General features: G+C 35.7%; 3 protein-coding genes across 5 annotated transcripts; 2 read left to right on the top strand and 1 right to left on the bottom strand.

Annotated features, from left to right (window-relative positions):
- Positions 1-10,840: 10,840 nt before the first annotated feature.
- LOC113281246 (ribokinase-like) lies at positions 10,841-13,510 on the top strand. Its single transcript, XM_026529939.1, has 4 exons — positions 10,841-11,629; positions 11,822-12,007; positions 12,782-12,977; positions 13,076-13,510. The coding sequence occupies exons 1-4, from the start codon at positions 10,982-10,984 to the stop codon at positions 13,165-13,167; spliced, it is 1,122 nt and encodes a 373-aa protein (XP_026385724.1). The 5' UTR covers positions 10,841-10,981; the 3' UTR covers positions 13,168-13,510.
- Positions 13,511-13,624: 114 nt separating this feature from the next.
- LOC113281221 (phytochrome E-like) lies at positions 13,625-19,024 on the top strand. 3 transcript variants are annotated; one of them, XM_026529915.1, is made up of 5 exons: positions 13,625-14,609; positions 15,021-16,457; positions 16,760-17,561; positions 17,679-17,972; positions 18,274-19,024. In XM_026529915.1, exons 1-5 carry the CDS (start codon positions 14,468-14,470, stop codon positions 18,509-18,511), a joined length of 2,913 nt encoding a protein of 970 aa, XP_026385700.1. In that variant the 5' UTR covers positions 13,625-14,467; the 3' UTR covers positions 18,512-19,024. The 3 variants fall into 3 exon arrangements, with proteins under 3 accessions (XP_026385700.1, XP_026385695.1, XP_026385706.1); XM_026529921.1 differs by having other exon boundaries at positions 14,480-14,609; positions 15,065-16,457; XM_026529910.1 differs by having other exon boundaries at positions 13,625-16,457.
- LOC113281242 (protein MEI2-like 2) lies at positions 18,908-25,894 on the bottom strand. The gene is made up of 13 exons (XM_026529931.1): positions 25,438-25,894; positions 24,432-24,557; positions 24,196-24,339; positions 23,632-24,101; positions 22,552-22,710; positions 22,345-22,461; positions 22,084-22,235; positions 21,588-21,673; positions 20,556-21,477; positions 20,358-20,442; positions 20,202-20,270; positions 19,919-20,098; positions 18,908-19,479 (listed from the first exon to the last, which is right to left on the bottom strand). The coding sequence occupies exons 2-13, from the start codon at positions 24,472-24,474 to the stop codon at positions 19,372-19,374; spliced, it is 2,535 nt and encodes an 844-aa protein (XP_026385716.1). The 5' UTR covers positions 24,475-24,557; positions 25,438-25,894; the 3' UTR covers positions 18,908-19,371.
- Positions 25,895-26,133: the final 239 nt, after the last annotated feature.

Genomic DNA, 26,133 nt, shown 5'->3' with positions numbered 1-26,133 from the left:
AACCTCTAGTAGATTAAATATGTTTTTATAATTATTTTTTTGTTGGATATTTAGGTCATCACACTTAGATGTCATTTCTTCTTCCTTTTGATTTTTTGTTGTCATGATTCGCTTTGATGTCATTGGATGTCGCAATTATTCATCATTTGGTGCAATTTGTAGTTTATATCCTTATTTTATTTGTTATGAATTAAGGATTTCAAATTAATTGTGTATAACTACTCTTAACAATATGCCAAATGAGGCAGATCCATTCACACTGTAATTTTTATATTGTCTTACATTTTGGATGTCATTCTTCGGAATAAAACCTAAACAATAAAGGGTTTGAAGCTAATATTTTATTGGTGTGTTCCTCTTACAAAGTTCCGTATACTTGCCAGAAATGAGCATATTTTGAGACTATAACATAGCCATCTACTACTTTAAAAATTAGTCATTGAAAATCAATATGTTTTCAACCGTTAAAATTATGAGTGGTGGATAGTGAGGATTGGTATTTCATTTTTAGAAGGTATATGAATCTCTATAAGAGAAACATATCCCCAAATATTAACTTCAAATACGCCATCATTTATGTTTTATTCAAAAAAAAAAAAAAAAAAAAACGTCCAAAATGTGAGATAACGTAAATATAAAACTGTGAATGAATCCTCCTTTACCACAAATTGGAATTCGTTTAGTATTATTAATTCTTCCTTTTTATCTTATTTTTAATTTTCCGGAAAAGAAATGTTATGGCGATACAAAAAACTATGTTCTGATGGTGTCAAAAAGATTGATCTTGTAGTTAATCAAAAACATAAATTACAAAAACATTTGAGAATTTTGAATAATTCCTAAATGTATCGTCCTTCCGGCACCAAATAGTCATAGTCTGCTTTACCGAAAATCAAACAAATTTACATTATATTGTTTTGTTCAATACATCATCTTTCGTCTCTTTTCATGTTTCTAGCGTGATAGTAGAAGGCAGTAAAAACCAAACAACTTGCAACTAATTTTTTGACATCTTACATACCATACCAAAAGAAAGGATCTTTTCATATTTCTAGCGTGATAGTAGAAGGCAGTAAAAACCAAACAACTTGCAACTAATTTTTTGACATCTTACATACCATACCAAAAGAAATGATGAAGTAGCTCCAAACTTTGTGCACAAAATCGCTATATAGTGGAATGTGAAAGGTATAACATTTATGTTTATCACACAATAAACAGATGTTTAAGTTTACGATGAATCTTAGTGTTGCAATATTTATCTAATAGGCATCGGGCGGTATAATAAATCCCGCTAAAGAACATGACTTTGGGAGGTATTCTAAATCTATGTTATCAAAGGAAAAAAGCGCCTAAGGCGCTCGATACGTAAAGCGGGCGCTTCACCAATAATGAGACAAAAGCGCCTTATGTGTGAGATATTACATGTGGTTTTTTTCCTGGTCGTATAAGGCGATTTGGACGTGCCTAGGCACCCGATGAGTGAGATGACTGGCTTGGCGTTTCGCCTCTTCTCGCGCCTCAAACAACATAATTCTAAATTCAAAAATATGGTGATAAAATCATGATTTCCTTCGTCTTGTATCAAAAGTTCTTTAAGATGTCTTGTTTTATAAGTTTTCTTTAATCGAGTGTCTTCATCTTCTTGTTATAAAGAGATAACTCTAAGGGCGTCTGTAGTGGATTCTATATCTCTATCTTTATTATAAAGATTGTTCTTCTTTAAAATTGTGATGAAATTTTTTTCAGGTTATGTTGATCTTTGTCTCTATCTTCAAACTAATGTTGTTTAATATCTTTTGTGTTGTCAAAATTATTTATATAATATGCTAGTAAATTGTGGTGTAGATTATGTTTCTTAATCACTCTTAAGCAAAATAGTAAAACATAGTAGAAATAAAATACATATATCAAATTAAGATAATTTTAATTAATAAAATTAGAGTAATTATTAGAGCATCGCTCGGTCGAACTCACAAGTTTTGGTATGTCAAGCTTGTTATCAAATTTAGTTTATCCACACTACATCTTTGATTTATAGTCTTCTATAAGGTCAGTATCGAACTTGGATAGAGCATGGTAATTGGGTATTACAATTCACCGATCGACCTTGAAGATTAAAGACTGAAGAACAACGAAAACGTCTACAACGACTAAGGTATGTGAAGACTGGTTGTCCTATTTGCTCATATTATCTACCATTTTATGTGCCGAGACATGTCGTATGACTTTAGTATTATGATGGATATTGAAAAAACGAATTCAAACAATATAAAACTTATCAAATAATAGGTCACGAGCAATTTATTGTTCAAACAATCGCGATTACATGTTGAGTTCATAAGGAGTCATCAAGTTAGTTTTTATGTTCAAAAAACTGATTTGCTGAGTTCACGTACTTAAATATAAGTAATAAGACTTGATATAATTTCCTTGATTAACTCAAATACATGAACTAATTTGCTCAGTTCTCGAACTTGTTGATTTTGAGACTTCTCTGGATACTTTTTATTTTGCTAGTGTGCGAACTGATTTGCATAGTTCACGAACTGGTTGATTTTAAGAGATGTTTTTGTGTTTGAGTACAAGAACTGATTTGGACAGTCGCGAACTTATCAAAATGAAAGATTCTTGAACTTCGAGACGACAAAATATTCACGAATTGATTTGGACAGTTCATGAACTGTTGTGGTCTTGAGGGTTATTATACTCCAACTTATGTTTGTCGGTTTCCGAACAAATTAACCATTGTTCTCGGGCACTTGGTGCACAACTATTGTATATCTCTTCTAAATCATCGCTCCATGTTTGATTTTCAGAATCAATCTGAGGAGGGAAAGCTTTGAAGTATATATCGCTCAACAGTTGTTTTAATTTCTCTGTATTAGTTGGGATTGTCTTCTTTCAAGCTCTAATACTCACACCATTTTTCAGCGATTGTCAGCCTTAAATTATCATATTTATGTTCCTCATCATATCCTGACAGTCTATCTTGTTTGAATACTTTGACTTCATCAATATTGTTTTCAACTGGTAGTATACTCATCCTTGAAACTTTTGAAGAACTGCATTTGTTTTAACGTTAGAACAGTTGAGCATTTTTTTTTATAAAAAAATGTATTGTTTTTCTAACAATTATACCTAGCAGAGAAAACATGTTGTTTTTTTTGTGTATGTTCTTTATTTGGCTTACCATGTATTCCAAAGTGTTCGTACCTTTCAGAAATTCATCATATATCTCTCTTATATTCCATCTAGCTGCTCTTGGTCACCAATTTAGTATGCTCCGCATACCAAAGATGTAACGAAACACAACACCAAAATTAGGCATATATATTTTTGTCAATACAAGAACTATGTAGTATGTACTAAGAGTAATTTAAGAAAACATATCTTACTAATAAATAGGCAACACAACCAGTGATGTTTTCTGCAGTGCAGTAACTGTCATTTATTTGGTTCTCTAAGAAAAAGGGTATAAGGTCTGGCCATGATACATTATTTTCTTCATTAAAATCGACAAATAAACTAAAGTACTTTTCAATCAATGTAAAAGCATCCTTTTTGGTGAAAACAGGGTAACACATATAAACAGGCTGATTAGCTTCACTAAATCTTCATTCATTATTTCGGTTCCATCACTTTCTTAGCATGTTCACTTTCTATATTTTCTTAACTTTACTAAGTGGTTTTACTCTCATTAGACTCTTCGTCATCTTCTTGATCTTTTTTATTCTTACTTTGAATACGCTCAACCAGGTTCAATATTGCTTCTTGTAACATCGGTCTTGTCACATATGTGTTGTCAGTGAAATGTCTAATGTATAAGCCTTTCATTTTTCATCCACCACCTCCCATTAGGAAGTTGTCATTCTTCTCCATGCCATTCTTGGCATCCCAAAAATGACTTCCAGTTTCTTTAGTGCAAATGTTAGAATGTGTGTTTCTTCTCTTATGGAACTTAAATCGAAGCTCACGTTTGACACGACCAGTTTTATGATTAACATTTTTTTTTTGAAACTGATTTTAAATTTTCCCAGTGACCTTCTTCATATTCAGTATACCAAAACATCAGGAATATATTTTTGTAAGAGGCTTCACTTATCTTTTCTAATTAGGCATCACTCAACTTGTGATTTTTTGATCTAATTACATTTACGAGAGTATGTAGCGCTTTAAAACCTTATCCATATAATTATCTACTGGCATGTTTTATCACCTAGCTAGCTTCAAAATGAAGTAGAGTTTTTGTTAAATATAGCATATATGTACTAAAAATTCATAATGTCTAAAACAAAGATAATTAAATACTCAAGCATTGCGTCTAATACAAAATTGTATGTTATTTATGATGAGTATTCACACATTTTTCATGAGTATTAGAGATATGCATTGATTGATCTTTGATGCCAGGAACAAAAACACAAAACGCATGTTACTTATGATGGGTATTCAAACACTTTCATCAGTATTAGAGATATGTATTGGTGGGTCCGTGAAACATAAAACCAAAAAAACAAACAACATGTCACTTATGATAGTTATTGAAGCAATTTTCATCAGTATTGGAGATATGTACTGGTGGATACATGTTCCATAATAAAAAAAAATACAATTGCACGTTACATAATAGAGAAATTTTTTGATGGGGGCGTTTTTTGAAGGGGGCATGGGGGAATATATTGACACATGTCTTTGTTATTAATGAGTTATGTTTCCAAAAATATAAAAGAAGTGTATTTTTGGAGAGAAAATTTGTTTTCTTAATTGGTGTTGGTATTTTTGAAAACATAATTCATTAATAACAAAGACATGTGTCAACATATCATTTGTCCCCCATGCCCCCTTCAAAAAACGCCCCCATCAAAAACTTTCTCTACATAATAGGGGCGTTCAAGCATTTTCATCAGTATAAGAGATATATGTACTGGTGGATCTTTGTTACATAAAACAAAAAACACAAACAAAATATTACTTATGATGGTTGTTCAAGCATACACTACCTTTGTTTATGCAAAATGTTACCATCACTTTTGCAGAAACAGATGGAGTATTAGCATCAAAATGTTACTTATGATGGATCTTTGTACCATGAAACAAGATATATGTCACTTATGATGAGTATTCAAGAATATTTCATCAGTATTTGGTATTGGAGATATGTACTGATGGATCTTTGTTCGGAAAACAAAAAGTACAAACCACATGTTACTTATAATAGGTAATTCAAGCTTTTACATCGGTATTGGAAGTGTGTACTGGTAGATCTATGTTCCGGAATGAAAAAATTAGAGAAAACAATGAAATAGGACAATGTTGTACATTGAAAGGAATCAAAATTGATATTCAGTGGACTTGATCAAATAAAATTTGAGTTATGATTTAGTTCAGTGGTTTGTTTCTAAAACGTTTCTGAATTGGAATCTGCCTTAATAAATGTCGACGTTACTCATGTGGTTTTTTAGTAAGAGCGTAAATGGGATCGTGAGAGAAAATGCGGCTTCTTCACAGTTTGATAGTAGGGTTGGTAGCTGGGTAATTTCCATGTTTCAAAGAGCTTTGGACCCTTGGACAAGAATAAAATATGGTTGGACCCTATAATAATGTGACGCCATAACTAAACCACTTGCTTAGATAATAGTATTACGACCTAATTGAAGCATCAAATATGTATTATCAATTTTAAGAATCATAACTACATAAAGTGTTAATAATAAAATCCAACTTTTCTGATATCGTGTATAATCGAAAGTCTCTTAAGTGATGTGAATATATTAATATGTTGTTTTACATATGAAGAAAGAATACATATATTAAAAGATATAAAACATCTTTAAATTCGATAAAGCTTTAAGTTACGAAAACATATATCTTGCCGCGCATTATTTCTTTTGACTACTGAAACAAAACCGAAAAAGAGTGAGCACATCATCCCGAAGGATGCTCACTGCTCAGTGCAAACATACATATTTCTCAAGTAATCACCAATATGCTACCAAAAGATAAATAATCTATAATACAAAACAACATACGGTTTTGAGCTTTGGACAGACGGATAACATTTTGAGAGACAAACGTTGCATCCGACCATCCCAGTCTCATCCCAGCGAAAGACATCTGACGGTCGTCGTTTCTGTAACCCCTCTAATTATGAATCAAAATTTATTAATCTTTAATTATTGCATAAATTCTTAACTCAAGATATTCAAAGAAACATTAAATGAGATCACAATATATCATACGTGCATTAATTGGATTTAGTGGTGGCATGATGAATCTAATGGGAAATCAAATTTATTTGTTTATTTCTATTCATAACTCATAAGTGAGATATGCATACATGCTATTACTTAAATTATTTTGTGTTCGTTTTTGGATAATATATATGAATAATTTTACAATGTATTTATAGACATTATTTTCGCTTAAAACAAAATAGAAAACTATCTTGCAAAGGAATACGATTTAAAGTCCGTAAAAAAAGAAAAATTACACCAGTCAGATATCATATTAAAGCAGTGCCGTTATGGCACGAGCTATCTCTACATATTTATTAGTACTCTCTGTTAACCTCATGTCGTGCCGTTACGGCACCAGTTATTTCTAGTTAATGTACAAAGGTAAAAGAAAACAATAAACACCTTTTACACCCAACAATCTGCACATATCACAACAACCGGCATAGTGTGCGCATGAGTAGTTCCCCAAATACCAGTACGTATATATAATATTGTCAATATCGTTAATAAATAGTATTGTGAGTACCACTAATATAATATAGATAATGTATTGCACTGCATACCATGATATGTAGTAATATTGTGAATCCCACTAATAAGATTTACCTGGAAGTTGTGGATAAATCACAGACACTTCTCGCGAGAAAAATTATACCACACACATTACATTGTATACCAACCATGGTTCTGAAATTACTATTAAGATTGTACATAAATCGAGCAATCAAGTATAATGTGCATACGTCTAACTTTGCCCAAATATATCAATATTGTATATATAATATTACATGGCATCCCGTGCTAGTAGTAATATTGCCTATTCCTCTAATAAATACCATAAAATAGTATTGCCAATTCTACTAAAGTAAAATTGCCAATCGCGCTAATAATGACTTAGTAAGGAACTGTGACAGATATTCCTCGTGAGAAAATTTAGACAACACATATTATGCAACATACCCGTTCAATTACATACAATGTGCTTACAGATAGCAAAGATACATCATTCTCGCATATATCATCTCCAACTGCAGCTGCGGTATCAACTCTCACTAATGGCATTCTCATTTTATGTTCTAGTGTGATGCTTGTACCTAATCTCTCAAACAACAGACAATCAACATTTATACATCAAACCGACATCACCTACAACTCACTACTCTCCTTCTCAGCTTTAAATATGACTTCTGACTCATAATGAACAAACATCAAACTTATAGCTCGATCAATGGAAACAACACCAGCAAAGAGGCTCAACTTCAATACCTTCTTATGAATTTTTAGACCATGCCTTATTCCTTCGTTCAAATCATTGACCCATACTTCTAAAATTCTTCTATTGATCTACCTCAATTTATCAATCCCATTTGAAAAAATGAGCTCTGTTTTTTTTTTTGTATGTTCGTTTTAAAGAATGAACTCTGTTCTAGGGTTGAATTAGTTTGCCTTTGATAGGTGTTTATTTTTACGAATGAACTCTGATTTTTGTTCATAATAATGAACTTTGAGTGGTTGTTCATTTGAAATAACGAACTCTGATTTTTGTTCATAATAATAAATTTTTTGTTGTGTTTTCATTTTAAGAATGAACTCGAATCAATAAAAAGCATTACCAGACACCTGATAGTTCATCAAACAGAATGAACACCTACAAAAAAAAAGTAGGAAGTTCAGAGTTCATCAGAGAGCATGAACTCAAATAATTATGGAAGTAGAAAAGTTAAGGAAATTAATGCTAAAATAGTATGGAAGGGTATTTTAGAACGCGAAATTGGGGGATAAAATAACTAATTGGGGGATAGAGAAAAAAGACAAAAACTGGATCCAAATATCAAATCAGGGTCACCCCTTATCTAAGTATTTTTTTTTTTAAATCATAATCTACCCCTCACTAATCAGGTTTAGTGGTTAATAATAATTAGTAAAAATCTTAAGTATTTGTTAAATGATTAGTGTGTATTTGTATTTGGGTGAATGAGATGAGAGTAGAAAGATGGAAAAAAAATTGAGAGGGAACTTTTTTTGGTGAAAGTGGAGGACGATTGTGAAGAGAGAATTGCTGCTAAGAGGTTGAAAATTTAATTTTTTTTCTTTGAATCCACCATTATTGCAGCTGAAATAGCTCGGTGCCGGCATTGTATTCTACCGGAAAAACCATGCCGGCATTTGTTGGAAATTTTCATAAATGTTTGCCACTCTCCGGGGTGTTCTCGTTACAAAATTTTCTGGTTTTGATCTTCAAAACCTAAATTTTTTGGTTTTAATCAGTCCACTTCCGGCACAGTCAGTTAATTCTCGAGCATGCCGGTATCTATGCCGGCATAGTATGTTGCTTAAATTTCTATGCCGGCACATGATGAAAAGTATCGAGGAAACTTCAATTTTTTTTCACTTGACTACCGGCATTGATAGATTTCTATCGAGCATGCCGGCACTCAGTTCCGGCATTGAATTTTAGTTACCAAGTATGCCGACACCATTTTCCGGCATGGTCTTCATCAATTCCGGCATGATATTCATCACTTCCGGCGATGTAATTTTTTTTTATTTCCGACATGGTCTTCATCACTACCGGCATGGTCTTCATCTATGCCGGCATTGGTCTTCATCACTTTCAGCATGTCTTCATCACTTCCGACATGGTCTTCATCAATACCGGCATGATATTCATCACTACCAGCATGGTCCTCATCGCTTCCGAATGATAAAATAAAAAACGTTTTTAAGGGAGTGGGGAAATGGGGAAAATTTAAAAGGGAAGAGAATTTGAAAGGGAGTGGGAAAAATTTAGAGTTTGAAAGGGAGTGGGGAAAACTCTAATTTGAAAGGGAGTGGGATAAATGGGGGATATGATTTTGTTTTTTGATTTTAAGTTTTTTGATTTTTATTTTGAGCAAAGGGTATTTTAGTATTTTCATACCCAAAAATCACCCCTTAGCACACACCATGGGTTGGCGGAAGTAATCTATATCCCCCAATTAGTTTTTTTATCCCCCAATTTCGCGTTTTATTTTTAGATAATTAATAAAGGGAAAACCACTTTTACTAGAGGGAAAGCCAATACGGTCTTGGATATTTGACATCTAGTCAATATTTGGTGGACTTGATAATAAGCTTCCCCCCCCCCCCCTTTTTTTTGGAGTTTAGGATCATCTCTAGCAGCGAGATATGAAGGTAGATATGACAAATGGCCAGAGCCATATCGTGCCGGGATACGAGAACTTGAGATTGTGATGGGGAATGAGCATGTTTAGTTTACTACTGCCAAGATTGGGTCTCTTTTCGAAGATCAGGATCCTGAAGGGCTCTCGATGTTCTATTATCTCGTTCAGGACTTGAAGTACATCGTGTTTTCTTTCATATCACTTCATATAAATTAGGATTTGTGTATCGGTGATCGTCTTCGTATTCGATGGTCGTAGGTTTTGTTTCAAGGTGGATGCATGCTAGATCACCTATGTCAGTGGTTTTATTATTCGTACTCTTATGTTTATCGGCGTTATTGCCAGTTTAGAGAAAGATGGCAAGAAAATCTGGAAATTCTTATCGCAAATCGTTATCGCTAAAGTCTCTGCCAAAATATTAAGTTTAACCATGAAAAGATTAATACAAAGAAATTTAATTTATTTACTGTACGATTCTTTGGTGCACAATCATACTAAAGTTAAAACTCACATGATTTCAAGTGCATCCATGGCGCTAAAATCTTAAAGAGATACCAGAAACAATGCATTGTTACCGAGATTTTTTTTTTTTGACCAGTACATTGTTCCCAAGAATTCTAATTCTAAAAGCTTAACAAGGTGAATAAGACTCATGATGGAATAAGATTTCAGAAGGAGAGCAATTCATACTATGCTTTTTTATTTGAGGTGTAAGAGAAAGCTACATTGAACCCATAAATATGGTGAGAAAATACATGGACGTTGTTTGGTCCGTCAAATGGGTGTACATGTATGTGATATCGAATCTCTCTTTTAACGAAAGTCTGAATGGATCCTACGCTACAGTATATGGTGAATACCAACTCAAAAAAAATACAATAATTGATGAAAGCGAAAGAGAGATTACAGTTCTGCTAGAACAACTCCGATAGCAAAAACAACTCCAATATACTAATTAACATCATATCTTCTTTAACACTCGAGATCAAATTAATAATCTCAATATTTGAATGTTATCTAGGGTTTGTTAACACGTAATTAATAATAAAAAAATTAGGGTTAAAAGGAACATGGAAATACAATTAGTTTGGGAAGATTAAAGGTGACAAGGGATACTAAATTCCAAAAATATATTTTGATAAGGGGAAAGTTTATTTAAATCCACCTAATGATGACCAGAAGTCAAATATCGTAGACCAACGTCAGCTTTCCCTCTAGTAGAAGTAGCCTTTCCCCTATTAATTATCTATTTTTATCCATTTTATATTTTCAAATAATTACGGACCAAACAGAAAATGTGTTTTCCGCTGGACCATACGGTCTTGTGAGTTGTGACCACCTAAGAAGTACCAAAATATAATTTCTCTTCTAGGCCGAGGACCAAATGATAAATTTTTCAAGATAAAAATTAATTTGGTGATGTGGTGGTGACTCGGATTAAGATTAGTACGGGATGAAAATTCGATATATTTAAGTGGATCCCAATTTTCAGATCACATTTCTTCTTCTTTGTTAAAATCCCTCCCCATAATCATCATCAATCAATTTCCACTCCGTAACCAATAAACAGAAAGAACTATGAGAGGCATTACATATTCAACATCACAAAACTGGATTACCAACGACAACAACAGAACCCAACAGCAATCCACTAAGAAAGCCCTAAACACAAATACAAATTACCTGAATACAACAAAATCAGCAACAAAAACAAAACAATGTCCACCCTTTTCAATCAATTCCTCCAAAACCCTAACACCCAAAACTGATAACCCACCATTGGTTGTTGTTGGTTCAGCTAATGCTGATATTTATGTTGAAATTGATAGACTTCCTAAAGAAGGTGAAACTATATCAGCTAAAACAGGCCAGACCTTAGCTGGTGGTAAAGGTGCTAATCAAGCTGTTTGTAGTGGTAAACTATCTTATCCAACATACTTTTTAGGTCAAGTTGGTGAAGATGCACATGGGAATTTGATTACCGAGGCGTTAAGAGATAGTGGTGTTTATATTGATCATCTTAATACTGTTTCATCTGCTCCTACTGGACATGCTGTTGTTATGCTACAAGCTGATGGTCAGAATTCTATCATCATTGTTGGTGGTGCTAATATGTCTTGTTGGCCTCATACATTATCGAATCAAGATTTAGATATTATTAAAAATGCTGGGATTGTTTTGCTTCAGAGAGAAATACCTCATTCTGTCAATATTCAAGTGGCTAAGGTCAGGATTCTTTGCCTTTTCTACTTTATTTTTAATGTAACAATGACTTTTTGTTGAACTTGGGGTTTTGGCTACTATTTGGATTCCATGTTTGGAGCCTGTGTTATTATCTTGTATAAATGCTTGTGGAATGTGGTGTTTTTATGTATACTTTTATTCACATTTTGATTTGAAACTTGGAATTTTGCTCAGGCTGCAAGGAGTGCAGGTGTTCCAGTGATTCTAGATACTGGCGGAATGGAAGGACCAATTCCTGTAGAGTTACTAACTCATGTGGATATTTTGAGCCCAAATGAAACTGAATTGGCGCGTTTGACAGGAATGCCGACTGAAAGTTTTGAACAAATTAGCCAAGCTGTAGCAAAATGTCATGAATTGGTGAGTTTCAATCTAGTAGTACTGAGTAAGTGCTGACTAGCAAATGTTGCTGGCCTAAAGTTCTTTTTTTTTTTAACCAAGTGAAGTTACTTTTGCTCAAATTTTGATAACAATTTTGTGCTTAGTTTGGATAAAGACGGTGAGTATATTACTAGAGAAATCAAGGGTGCCGCTGTTTTGTTATAGTATTGAATCTGTTCATTTGATTTCAATATATCAGATGTACAATGCTTGTAAATATGAAAATGAAAATCATATGTCCGGGTCTGGTGAACTAGGTGTAGAAATATGTACTTTCCAAGAAACAGATTTAGGATACCAACCGTACGTCTGATCTTTATCGTGAAAGAACCAAATTATGAACTCTAATGCATTCCTTTGGAGCACTACAAGAGCTTGTCCAGGTTTTGAAAGATTAAAATTAGCACTTTTGTTGATTTCAATTTGATTTTGTTCAACTTTGATTTTTTTGAGAAAACAATAAGTTTACACCCAATGATTCCAAATTCTGACTGTCATGCTGGTGATGAAACTGGTATGATCTTAAAAAACTGTGAATCATCAAGTACCCATCATCACATTTGCTGCCTAGCTGATTGGTACCCTAAGAGCATTTATGTTATGGTATGTGCTATGCAAGAGGCAGAATGCCAGCACTACTCCAACTCATTCACGAAGGGAGTAGACTGAGCATGAGTAACGCACTTCTCTTTTTGACTAACAAAGTGTTTTAAATATCACCAGCACTACTCCAACTCATTCACACTTTTGCAGGGTGCCAAACAAGTCCTGGTAAAACTTGGGACAAAAGGATCAGCTGTATTTGTAGAGGGAGAGGAACCAATTGAACAGCCCATGATTGCAGCCAAAAAAGTCCTCGACACAACTGGGGCTGGTGATACTTTCACTGCTGCTTTCTCTGTGGCGCTCGTCGAGGGCAAGTCCGTAAGGGAATGCTTGAGGTTTGCTGGTATGGACAGCGTCAACTTGTTTTACAACTTTGTCACTTCTTTTTCATTTTCATAAATAGAACAAGTGTCATAGTCGCAATGTTTTGTGGTGTTGCAGCTGCAGCAGCTTCTCTCTGTGTTCAAGTTAAAGGGGCAATCCCAAGCATGCCGGACAGAGAAGCTGTTTTCAATCTTCTTCAATCTCTTTGACTAATATTTTTACTTTTCATAATTCTAGATCAGGGTTTTTTTTTTTTTTTTTTTTTTTGCATTTTAGTTGCCTTAAGTTTTCTAGTGAAAAGCTAATAATATGCTTTATACAACTATAGAGGTGGTAACATTCGTCTGAAGAATAAATAAAATGTTTTTCCCTTACATCAAGTCCCTTAGAAATAAAATGTTCTTTTGTAAGTGCACTAAAATATCTGGGTATGTTTGGAATTTGTTCTTAGAAATAAGACATTGTCAACTTTCAATATCACACTGTTTAGTTCAGACTTCAGATTGTTCAATCATTTACTTCAAAGATGACCAATCATTGTGCAGTGTTATAGATTTGAATATTTGGATTTAGGCTGGAAGTAAGGTTCAAACTCTGTCTGCAAGTTTAGTAAAAGAAAAATGGAAATATTTTCTAACATAAAGAGCACTCTAAAACAGGATGAAAATATTTCTGAAGGGCAAAATAACTTATGGGGGTTTTGGTTGATATATTGACATTACAGTTTCACCATGACCGTCGAGTTTTTGTCATCTCGCTGCTCTCTTTTCTCTACTCAAGGGTTAATTATCAGTTCGATTCATAACATAATGATTTGATCAGGTAATAACCCTTCGAGATATTCATATTCTGGGATGACTGGAGTCCTCGGGCAGATGAGATTTGTTGGCTTGTGTTTGAATGATCTTTACGATGTGTAACATACATCCCTGCTAAAACGAAAGCAGGTTTAAGAGCTGGGGGCGTCAAGCAGTTCCGGTCTAAGAGTTCAGACAATCAGAACTCCCAGAGATGTTCTGACTTTTTCTGAGACTGGCTTTTATCATAATATGCTGACGGACAAGACCACACAGTACAAAAGCACACGGATTCAGAGAAAGGGTTTATCTGGGGGTTTTAAAGAAGAGTTTTAAGTGGCGTTTCTATTTTCGATGCCGCTTTATAGTTATTGCTTTTACACTTTTGTAGTCGGTGAAAAAAAAAACCAGTTTTTTTGCTTTTGTTTTGGTACCCAGATTCAGACAACACAGATTTTCGTTTTATTTCCATAGTCCACTCTACCTAAATAAATACTAGACAGTTTTCAGTAATACTCATTTCACATTCTTATTAATAATCTCCTCTTCCTGGTTTAAGTTTCATCCTCTCTCTTTCTCGTTCCTGTAGGTTCAGAAGTTTTTTAGTAGTTTTTGAGTTGGTTTAATTAGAGATATGTACAGACAGAAAAGAACTTCCTGAAGAAACCCACCTACACCTGCGTTTTGATTTTGTGAGAAAAAAAAACAGAAAATGGATTCAAATAGCAGGGGAACCAAAACAAAGAAGAATTCTCCTTCTACATCATCAACAAACAATAAGAAGAACAAAGCAAATGATCAGTATAACGAAGATGCTAATCTTCTTGCTGATTTCGAATCAAGTAGTAAATCAGGTACATCTTTTAACTATCCAGAATTAATTCATTCTGCTAAAATACCAGTACCTGAACAACAAATTTCTGCCTATCTTACTAAAATTCAAAGAGGTGGTTTTATTCAGTCTTTTGGTTGTATGATTACCATTGAGGAACCTTCTTTTAGAATCATTGCTTACAGCGAGAACACCATCCGGCTTTTGGATATTTTAAATGATTGTACCGATAACTCAGAATATCAAATTCTTCTAGGCTTAGATGCTCGAACATTTTTCACACATTCCTCTGGAGATTCTCTCACAAAAGCTACGGCTTCTTTCGATATTTCTTTGTCGAACCCTGTATTAGTCCATTCAGTAAGCACCCAGTCACCTTTTTATGCCATACTACACAGGAATGATGTTGGAACTGTTATTGATTTCGAACCAGTTTTATCCGGTGATCCTGCATTTTCTGTTGCTGGTTCCATGCAGTCACAGAGATTCGCTGTTCAAGCAATTTCCAGGTTGCAGTCAGTTCCTGGTGGAGATATTGGTGCCGCTTGTGATACCTTAGTTGAAGATGTCCGGGTGCTCACTGGATATGACAGGGTGATGGTTTACAAATTTTATGAAGATGAACATGGTGAGGTTATTTCCGAGATAAGGAGGTCTGATTTGGAGCCTTATTTAGGATTGCATTATCCTGCAACAGATATCCCTCAAGCTGCTCGATTTCTGTTCCAACAAAACCGAGTTAGGATGATATATGATTGTCATTCAGATCCTGTTCCAGTTATTCAAAGCCAAGAACTAAAGCAACCATTGTTGTTAGTGAATTCAACCGTTCGATCACCGCATGCTTGTCATACACAGTATATGGCCAATATGGGTTCAATTGCTTCCCTTGTTATGGCGATTCTTATAAATGAGAATGGGTCGTTAAAGCTTTGGGGTTTAGTTGCTTGTCACCATTGTTCACCACGTTACGTTCCTTTTCCCCTGCGTTACGCTTGTGAATTCCTCATTCAAGCATTTGGTCTACATTTGCGTAGAGAACTTAATTTGGTGTCACAACTGGAGGAGAAAAAAACTCTCAAAACGCAAACCTTGTTGTGTGATATGCTCCTCAGGGATGTCCCATTTGGGATTGTGACTCAGTCTCCAAATATTATGGACCTGGTGAAGTGTGATGGAGCTGCATTGTATTATGAAGGAAAATGTCAATTGTTGGGTGTTACTCCAAATGAAAAACAGATACAAGATATTGCAGATTGGTTGCTTACTTATGATAGTGAATCAACAGGATTTACTACCGATAGTTTGGTTGATGCTGGGTACCCTGGTGCAGAGTTGCTCCTTGATGTGGTTTGTGGCATGGCCACTGTAAGAATAAATTCGAAAGATTTCTTGTTCTGGTTCCGATCTCGCACTGAAAAAGTAGTTAAATGGGGAGGAGCTAAGCATCATCTTGAGGATAAAGATAATGATGGCAAGATGCACCCTAGGTCGTCGTTTAAGGCTTTCCTTGAGGAAGTAAAATATAAAAGTTTGCCATGGGAACTTTTGGAAATGAATGCTATCCATTCTCTACAACTGATAATGCGAGGTCAAAGTGGTACTGGTATATCAATTGAGCGGCAACTGATGACTGAAGGGGTGGATGAACTCAGATCTGTGGCTTCCAAAATGGTCAACCTGATCGAGACAGCAATTGTCCCAGTTATTGCTGTAGATTCTCATGGTAACGTCAATGGTTGGAACACCAAAGTTGCTGAATTGACAGGGTTACCAGAAACAGGAGCTTTGGGTAAATCCCTAATTAATGAGCTTGTCTGTGAAGAATCCCGTGAGACTGTTGATAATCATCTCTCTCGAGCTCTGCAAGGTAAGCACTCTTTACAAGATTTTCAAAATGGCAACAGTAGTTCATAAAGGTTCGAACTTCCAACTCGTGCTCAAGTTTCGGCATGATTTTTACCCATTTCGATATATCAATTATGTGTCACTAATTCTCATTGCGTTGTCAAAAGTAAGAAATTAGGGGTTTCCTTCTAAAGAAAAATTGTATTTAGTGTTCAACTGATTCTCAGATTAAACCACGCTCAACATATTTCATATATGTTTTCTACGTTTCTCTCTAGCTCTAGAATTTCTAAACATCATTGTTCCTTGGTTTTATTTCTCCAGGAGAGGAGAGTAAAAATGTTCAGATAAAACTAAGAACTTTTGGGTCGCAGCAGCAAAATGAGGCTGTATATATAGTTGCAAATGCATGTACCACTAAGAACTGCTCAGACAATGTTGTTGGTGTATCCTTCATGGGTCAAGATGTCACGAAAGAGAAAGCTCTCATGGATAAATTTATCCGATTGCAGGGAGATTACAAAGCTATCATACAAAGTCTTGATCCGTTGATTCCACCAATATTTGCTTCAGATGAGAATGCATGTTGCTGTGAGTGGAACACAGCAATGGAAAAGCTAACAGGTTGGACAAAGGGAGAAGTTATTGGTAAAATACTTGCTGGTGAAATATTTGGGAAGTTGTGCCAGCTGAAAGATCAAGGTGCTATCACTGAGTTTATGGTCCTCTTGTATCAGGCAATTTGTAGTCACGTTACCTTGAAATTCCCATTTGTTTTTTTTGATAAACGAGGGGAATACTGTAAGTTTGTGCTAACAGCGAATAAGAGGGTTGATATGGAAGGGAATACCATTGGATGTTTTTGCTTCCTCCAAATGGCAGTCCCAGACCTAATACAAGATGTGCAAAACCAGCAAGAGAGGAAGTGTCTTGTGAGACTTAAGGAGTTGGCATACATTCAAGAAGAGACAAAAGCGCCTTTGGGTGGAGTTCGTTTTGCCCACAAACTCCTGGAGTCTAGTTCTCTATCAGATCAAATGAAGCGGCTTTTGAAGACCAGTGATGCATGTGAGAAGCAGATGGTAAAGATCATTGAGGATTGCAGTTTAGAAAGTATTGAGAAAGGGTAAGTCTTCTTCGAGATTCTATGTCTGGTTAGCATTTGTATGGGATCTCATTGTTTAAATTTTGGTTTACCTTTTTGTAACACTAAACCCAAAATTCTCCTTACTCGTACTAGCAGGTCTATGGAGCTACATAAGGACTGGTTTTCACTTGGAATTGCTATGGATGCAATTATTAGTCAAGTAATGATTTTGTTGACAGAAAAGAAATTGCAGCTCAATTATGAAATCTCAGAGAAAACCAAAACACTATCCATATACGGGGATCAAATTAGACTTCAACAACTTCTAACAGCTTTTCTGCTACATATAGTACACCATGCACCATCCCCCGAGGGTTGGGTAAATATTGAAGTTGAACTCAGCTCTGTTTTATATCAGGATTCAGGAACAGTTTTGCAGTTACAATTCAGGTATATGATTGTGACAAACTTTATTCTGTATATGCAAGTGATGGTATATCATTTCCATGTGGTTGTATGGCAACAATGATTTTCTAACATTCTTCTGGATGTCTTTCTGAAGATCTGTTAACCACTTTTCCGACTACTGATTTTTGTATACCGTCTTTGTTGAGATTTGTGCGTATAAGAGAAAATGAAGTGAAATGACAACTTAATTTGAGCATATGATACTTCTTGATGATTGTTGAAATATCACAAACCATTGTGTATGTATATTGGCTGATTGTTACACAAACTATTGTGCATGTAGATTGGCTCATCCTGGAGAAGGACTACCTCCTGAACTCGTACAAGATATGGTCAGTGGAGGAACGCAGTGGTCTTCACCGGAAGGTGTAGGGTTAAGCTTGTCAAGGAAGCTTCTGAGGATGATGAATGGTCAAATTCGTTATATCAGGGAACCAACGAAATGTTTCTTCCTCATTCATATCAAGTTTCCAACTACTTGGGAAACATGTTTGCAATCAAATGATGTGTTGGCATGTTAACAAGTCCAGCTAGCTCATTGCAACATGCGCAAAATTTTGACAGGCAATGGTTTAATTTTGCAATAAGATGTTTGGTTTTGTGTAGTTTTTCTTTCTTTTTGTTGTTGGCCATGGCCAAAACATGACTGGTGGCCCAAGGAATGCAATTGCAGATTTCATCAGTTGTAGAAACAAAAGGCTCTCCAGCATAAACACTGGTCAGACGCCTCACCAATGTTAGTGTAATAGATTTTTTTTCTTCTTTTACTGTAACAAGAGAAGTGATAGTCAGGCTTCCAAATCTTTGTACATTTACTTCACAGCAAGATGAAACAAAAAAGAGTCATATTCATATATACTCTTTCATGAAAAAGGATGAAATTACAAAAGCATCGTCAGTTATGTTCACTCTATACATTTTTTTGGTAAGCCAACTTTTGAATCATCCTGTAAGATTTTAGACTACCCATACATACAAATGTATCATCCCCATATATAAACATGTATTCATATTTGCAGTAACCAGTTCAACCCCTCCTTTTTCGAAAAACCAAAAAGGATAACTTGAGATAGAAATCACATTGATGACCACTGTACTTACACAGCATCAGCAATGACATATTTGCTTCCCTTTCTTCTCTATTTCCAAGTTCCCATTTCTGCACATAAACAAAAAACAAAAAATCCTCCTTTTCGCTTGCTGAGGACAGGACAACTTATAATACAGACTTCTCCCACTTCTTTTTTCTTCTTCCTCTTTTTGGATTCTCTCTACCCAATTTGCACAGTTGTATTTACGAAACAATTAGCGATAAATAAGTTACTTGTATCAGAACTTCGTCATGTTCTGACGACGATGTTTTGACAAACGGTTAACTCTTCTAGTTCTCACCCAAAGTAGGGCTATCCAGAGAATCTCCAGAGTATGAGCCATCTGGTTGGCGCACGCATATATTCAAATTGTTGGAAGGGAACCCTTCTGGGATGATCTGTAAGCGTCAAAAAGATCAATCAGTTCTATAGTTTGGCTAGCATCGAACATAAGAAAAAGGAAAGACTTTCGTGAAACTCTTAGCAATCATCTCGCCAAAAGCATAAATGGTTCACAAATCGGTTAGAGAAACAAGATAGTACCAATATCTTTAACATTAAGGGGAACAAATGGATCCAAAATGGCTCATTTTGAGCCATCTTCACGTTATACATGGCCCAAAAAACACTTTAATCCCTGTATTCCAATTGTACCTTTCTAGGCAAAGAAGCTTTAAAACACACATTAAAAGAACAAGTATGCGGTGCATAGAGCTCTAGAATTATAAACAGATGCTTCTAATGGCACAGCATCTCAACAGGAACCTTCCATCCTTTTGTGTATAAGCTAGAGCATTCCCATGATAGAAAAAATGAATAATCAATGATGTTACTTACTTGATCACCACTTCCGGTACCCTCGGAGTGAAAGAGAATAGGACGGCATCGCTTATCTTCATTCATCAAACTAGAGTTCTGGAAGTGGGTAACCAGGGCTGCCTTTCCCTGAATTCGAGCATATGCCAAAGAAGCAACTTTTTCACTATTGAACTTCTCCCATTTCTTCCCATTGAATGCCTGCGGAAAGTAAAGTACACAGTAAATAAATGGCATGTGGAATTGAGAATCTTTTGCTTTGGTAGTAAACAATAAAACTTTATTCAAGGTGCTGTGACTGAACCTGATAGAAAGGAATAATGTGAGACGGAGAACCCATGTTAATGAACGCATAACCCACGTTGCATTTGTTCTGCAATCAGATACAGCCATGACCATGAATAACAATTCAAATAGAGGACAATGCTGATAATCCTTCAAAAAATGCCAAAGATATTACCTTAAAGTCAATTGGCAAGTACAGAAAGTCGTAAGTACCCTTATGATATTCATCAATAGCAGAAAGCAACATCTTCGAAGTGTACCTGAAGAGAAAGAAAAATGAAGCAACCAAAATTAGTAACTTAAGCCTTACCTCTGACTGCAAAAGCTAAAAGGATCAAAATCCATAACTAAAACAACTAAACATTAGACGTACTTATTTGGTATATTTTTTATCATTAGTGTAGTACGTTTATCCTCCCCGCTAATAATCTTATCCAGGTCAAGCTGGTATAGTCTCTTGCTGTCGATCTGAGTGCCACTGCTTTCAACTCTTCGACTACGTCCACGGTCTGCCAGACCCTCGAAGCTGCTGGCTCCCAACCCAGGATAAGGATTTACACCAAGGAACATGGGACTTGGCCTTGGGGAGGACATCATTCTCAAATTTGGCGAGCCATTTTCAGACATATTTCTAGATAGAGCACCAACATTCATCATGAAGTGCCCTTCGTTGTGGCTTAATCCCATGCCCCCATAAGATAATTGGTTCATGAAGGATGTATCAGGTGACTCCGGAAGAAACCCTAAGCGCCTCTCAAAAGGAACACCAGTTGGGGCAGATCCAACATGGTGGTGGTGCTGCGACGAACCAAGCAAAGACGTATGCCGGTTGGAGTAAGGAAATCCTTGTCCCTGTACACTGGATGTAAATGGACGGCCAGAAGGCTGAGCCTGCCACGCAGAGGATTTAGGGGCTTGTTCTGAGTAGGGAGTTGGACTTCCCCAGAGAAATTGAGGTCCGGATAAAGTCCCAACGCCTGAAGTATTTGAAGTAGATGGACCGACAGAAGAAACTGTTCTTGGACTCGCACTCAAATTTTGATCTGGGAATGAATGAGAATTATGATAACTAGCAGCATGCGGTGAACTTGTGTTAGAAAATATGCTATTACCCCTTCCGTGATCCTTGCCTATGGGTGCAATCTTCACAGAGTTCGATACATGGTGAGGCAGAAGTGAAGCTAATCCAGGCAAATGGTTCCCATTTATAGGACTCATATTCCCCAAACCAGGAGACTGACTTAGAGATTGTAAGGGACTGTGATCCACAGGGCTACCAATTTGTGCCCAATTCCCTGTGACAAAATTCCAAACCAGGCGGAGCAAGTGAGAGAAATTGCATTTACAACAGTTCGACGACTAAATAAAATAAGAAACCGAGCATAGAAGGCTACAAATTGGTTACCCGGAGGAGAACTAGCTACCGGCGAACCCACTCGAAAACTTCTGGTTTCATCTTGTTCCAGCTCTTGAGTCAGTTGCTGCAGCAAGCTACAATAAAAGGAACAGTTAATCAACATCGTAACAAATTGTTCAAGAACATGAATGGCTAGTCATTACATAATCAAAAGAATCACTCGGATGTACGTGAGCCAAAACAATTTTAATCTATCTAAGCATTTGTAATATGCACTTCAAGATAACGCTGGAAAGCTATGAACGTCACTCTTTCAAAATATTAGAACCATGAATAAACATAGGAGCTTTCAGTATACACATAAGAGAAACTCAAACTTTACCCAGTTGCACTGAGCATACAGCATAAATTAACAAATACAAAAAGAAACTAAGGAAGACCCGGCAAAACTGCCAGTCTATGGGCGTCGAATCGTAATGCATAAGATACCAAATACAAGCCTTCGATAACTGCAGAAGGGAAGAAGTAAAGAGTAAATACACACTTTCTACGAGCTCCACCAGGACGGCTAGGTTCAAGTTTAATGCGTTTTCCGGCAATATCGCTCCTATTTAATGACCTAAGAGCTGCTTCTGCGGCTCTTACATCATAAAACTCAATGAATTTATGGTGCCTCTTATGCGGTGTCTCCCTGATCTGGATTTTGCTCAATAAACGATTGTCAGAAAGTACAAATGTTCACCGTGATCATAAAAGAGAAACTGTTAAAAAAAAAAATATTTAAGGAAGCAAATAGAGTCTGCACCTCTTTGACTTCCCCATACGCCCCAAATATTTGTCTGAGGTCATCATTTGAAACAGAGGGATCCAAGTTAAAGACAACAAGAGTTCCTTGATTCATATCCTTATCCGAAGGGTTATCCTGGGTAGCGGAAAAAACAAAACAAAGCATATAAGACAGGCTTGATGCTAAACTAACAGCGCATAACACGATGTCAAAGTTATCTTTAACCTTCGGAATTGAAAAGTGAATGTCGAGTTTTCTTCGCCTTAAAGGTTTGTTCTGTAATGCACGCATAGCTGTTCGAGCAGCCCTGATGTCATAGTAAGATATCATCACAAAGCCCCTATGTTTGCAAGCAGTGTAAAGAGTCCTAATGTCACCATATTGCTGCACAAGAAGACATTCACCAAATGAGCAAGTCTGAGAATAATATAACATAATATAATTACAGGTTCTCATGTTTCCTTTTAAATTATAAAGCATGACAAGATTATAAAGATGATGAAGACTCATCAATGATAGAATCACTAATAACACATGCACCTTCGAAAAGAATCTGCGTCCATATCAATATTGGTCGAAGAATGTAAGAATAAGAATATGAACATGATTTGAGAGACAAAATAGTCCATTAGACACCGGGGGAATCTATAGAATCTAGCAACCACTACATTCAAAATGGAACTTATGGATCATCATTCGGCAGAGCGAAACAACAGAGAGAGTTCTGAATATGCATAAATAAACTTTTTCAGGCTATCCAAATTGTTCCAACACATCTGCAGTTAGCATCAGACAAACCAGGGTTGTATTGCTTTTTTCTTAAGATAAAGGATGAGGAGAAATTAAAAGAAGTAGATAATTGTAAAATAAGCCCGCTAGAAAGACTCATGGTCATAACCCCACCAGAATTGCAATTAACTAATCACAAGACAGATCGAGCAAAATTTCAAGCAAGAAAGCTAGAAGAAAAATAAGAGTGATTAGAACATAAAGAAATTTTACCTGTTCATGATAGATATTGTTTCAGTGATTTTGAAAAATGAAATGAAGGGTGTAGGCTATCTCATATTCAAATCTTAAATAAATTCATTGAGCTTGTGGCAATAAGTGTAAAGGAGGTGGGGGGTAAAATAACTCCACTCTTTTGTACTTGTTGGCTTATAATATAAAAATTCTGGTAAGTAAAGAAAATGGCAGTCTCCATTCTTGACATCCATGGTAGTAGACAAGAGTAAGTTAGCAGTAAGAGGCTGGACACAAAGGAAAAAACTACCCGAATAAATGAAAAATGAGGTATCATTTTACCTCAAAGAGAGTTCGCAGCTCCGAGTCCTCAACATTACTATTAATGTTACGCACAAATAATGTTCTAGATGGATGCTCCCCGAATGGATGTTCCCCAGCAACTGCTCCCACACCATTTGCAAACCCATATTGGGTGGCCCCATTTCCACCAGAGCCGTCACCTATGTTAACATTTGACATACCGATGCTCAAGCCATCTGTAGGATCAAAGTCCAATTCCATACCCCCTCCACTACCGAAAAAGTCGGACTCATCCAGATCCTCCAATTGATTAGGCAAACCAGTTAGGTCAAAATCATCCATTATACCAGCTAAAAGATCATCCTCGTCATCAGGAAGCAAACTACCAATCGCATGCAAGGCTAGATCATCAAGCGAATCATTAGCCTCTACATCTTGATGGAGTTTATCTAAACTAGGTGATGCATCGTCAACAGATTGACCATCATATGCCGAAACCCCAAAGTTCACTGTTGGTTAAAAAATAAGAAACAAGCTGGTAAAAATCAGTCCCATTGAGAGGAACAGGCAATGTAAATTATAGGATGAACAACTGATGCATACACTTCTCATGGGGAAGAACAGGCAATGAGCTCGAAAACAGGCTTGCGTCACTGGATGCATGATATGCATCTGACACCAATGGAATCCTCCATGCACCATTTCCCTCTTGCTTACGAGTATTTGTAGACGGACTCTTGCCTATACCTATCAACAGGTGATAAGCATGATCGTCAATGTATGTCTGGGAACCAATTTATGCACAACGCCCCGAATTATTAGAGCAAAAAAAGGAATACCTTCAAAGCGACTTGAGAATGAACCATTTGAAAACTGCTCCATGGTATCAGTTTTAGCTATTGGGAAGCGAACAAAGAAGAATCAAGGATCATGAAGTTCTCAAATCTGAGGCAATCTTAGAATACCTGCAAAGGTTAAACACGCCAATTTGAGCATAATTGGCAGTTGTAATGGAAGTATGGAACTGGTTACAAAACTAAATTACGATGCAGTACAACAACCTTTGTAAAACCATAAAACAGAATATCCTGGTAAACTTGGTAAAAGCACAAACACGCTAATTACAAGAACCTCATTTCAAAGAGAAGAATGAAATTAAGGATTAATATGAACTTAAAACTTTTTCTTCCCAACTATTAGAACTCTTATAAATATAGCTTAATTTCTGGTCTCAATCGCAAGCTATGATTGTTTTGGAACGCTAGAAAAAGAGTGATATTGATTTTCTTGTTCCCTAAAAAGAAAACAGTAGAAGCCTACAAGTATTGGCACCAATCAAATAAGTCTAGGAAATTACGATCATACTTTAAAAGGTCAACCTACTTAAAACAACTTAGCAAAATCCACATAACTGAGTGTGAACCATACTCAATTTGGGGAATCATACTTGATGTTACAGAGCACTGAGTTGAACTAAATTTTGTAGCTTTCACACCCAAAAATCCTAACTAGGATCAAAATAAGTTGGAAGTTATTTAGAGGCTAGAAATCCCCAATCCCCGATCATCATCATCATCAATTTTTCAAAGTCAACTATAAAATTAAGGTGCATGCAATCAACAAAATCATCAAACTCAAATTGCAGCAAACTTAAACATATTATTATATCAAATTTTTTTTAAAAAGATCACTTTTTTACATGCTAAAAAACAAAAACAATCAAACCCACAAAAAAAAAAAACTAAAATAATCACATTAACAAAAACCCCCTTTACAAAAAAACAAAACAAAGAAGAACAAGAAGAGGCATAGATGATGATCACATCATCTTTTATTTTTACTCACCCTAACAACAGTTTCAGCAACAGTACAGAAGAAGAAGATGATCAAAAAAAAAAGAGAAAAAACTAAAAAAGAAAGTGAATAGAGAGAAAATCCCTAATAATGAAGTCCTTGTTTACAGGTGGAGGAGTAGGTAGGTGTAGAGAATGAAGAAGGAGATGGAGGAGAAGAAAGGATCTATAAAAAGATTCCTAAAACTACTAAAATAAAAGAGGGAGAATGAGTTACGTAATAAGATAGATTTTGGTTTCTTCTACTCCTCTACTTCCTTTTCTGTCGCCGGAAATAGAGAGAATTTTCTGATTGGATGAGAGAGAGTTAAGTTAAAAAAGAGCAGAAAATGATTGTGTGTGTATGTGCAGACACTCTCTCTGTACTGTACAGACAAACTCAAAGAAGTTTATAGAAAAGAGAACACATTTAAGCTCCACTTTTGAGGAAGATTCTGCTCTATTTCAATCTTATTTGGCGTCCGGTTTAGTCGCAGCTCCATATCTATCTTATATGGCTTAGTCAATACAAATGGATAGAGCTGAGGAGTAAGTATTTGTCACTAATTATAGAGGTGATGATTATTTTAGTGGATGAATGGATAATTATCTTACCTTTAAGCAGATGCAGGATATAATTGGAAATGGATTAAAAACTCACAGATATGGTAAGTAAATCCTATTACTATTTTTTGTTGAGTACATCTAC

This window comes from Papaver somniferum, chromosome 1 (assembly GCF_003573695.1).
Source record: "Papaver somniferum cultivar HN1 chromosome 1, ASM357369v1, whole genome shotgun sequence".
NCBI classification, from domain to species: domain Eukaryota; kingdom Viridiplantae; phylum Streptophyta; class Magnoliopsida; order Ranunculales; family Papaveraceae; genus Papaver; species Papaver somniferum.
This window is presented reverse-complemented; position numbering and strand designations above follow the sequence as displayed.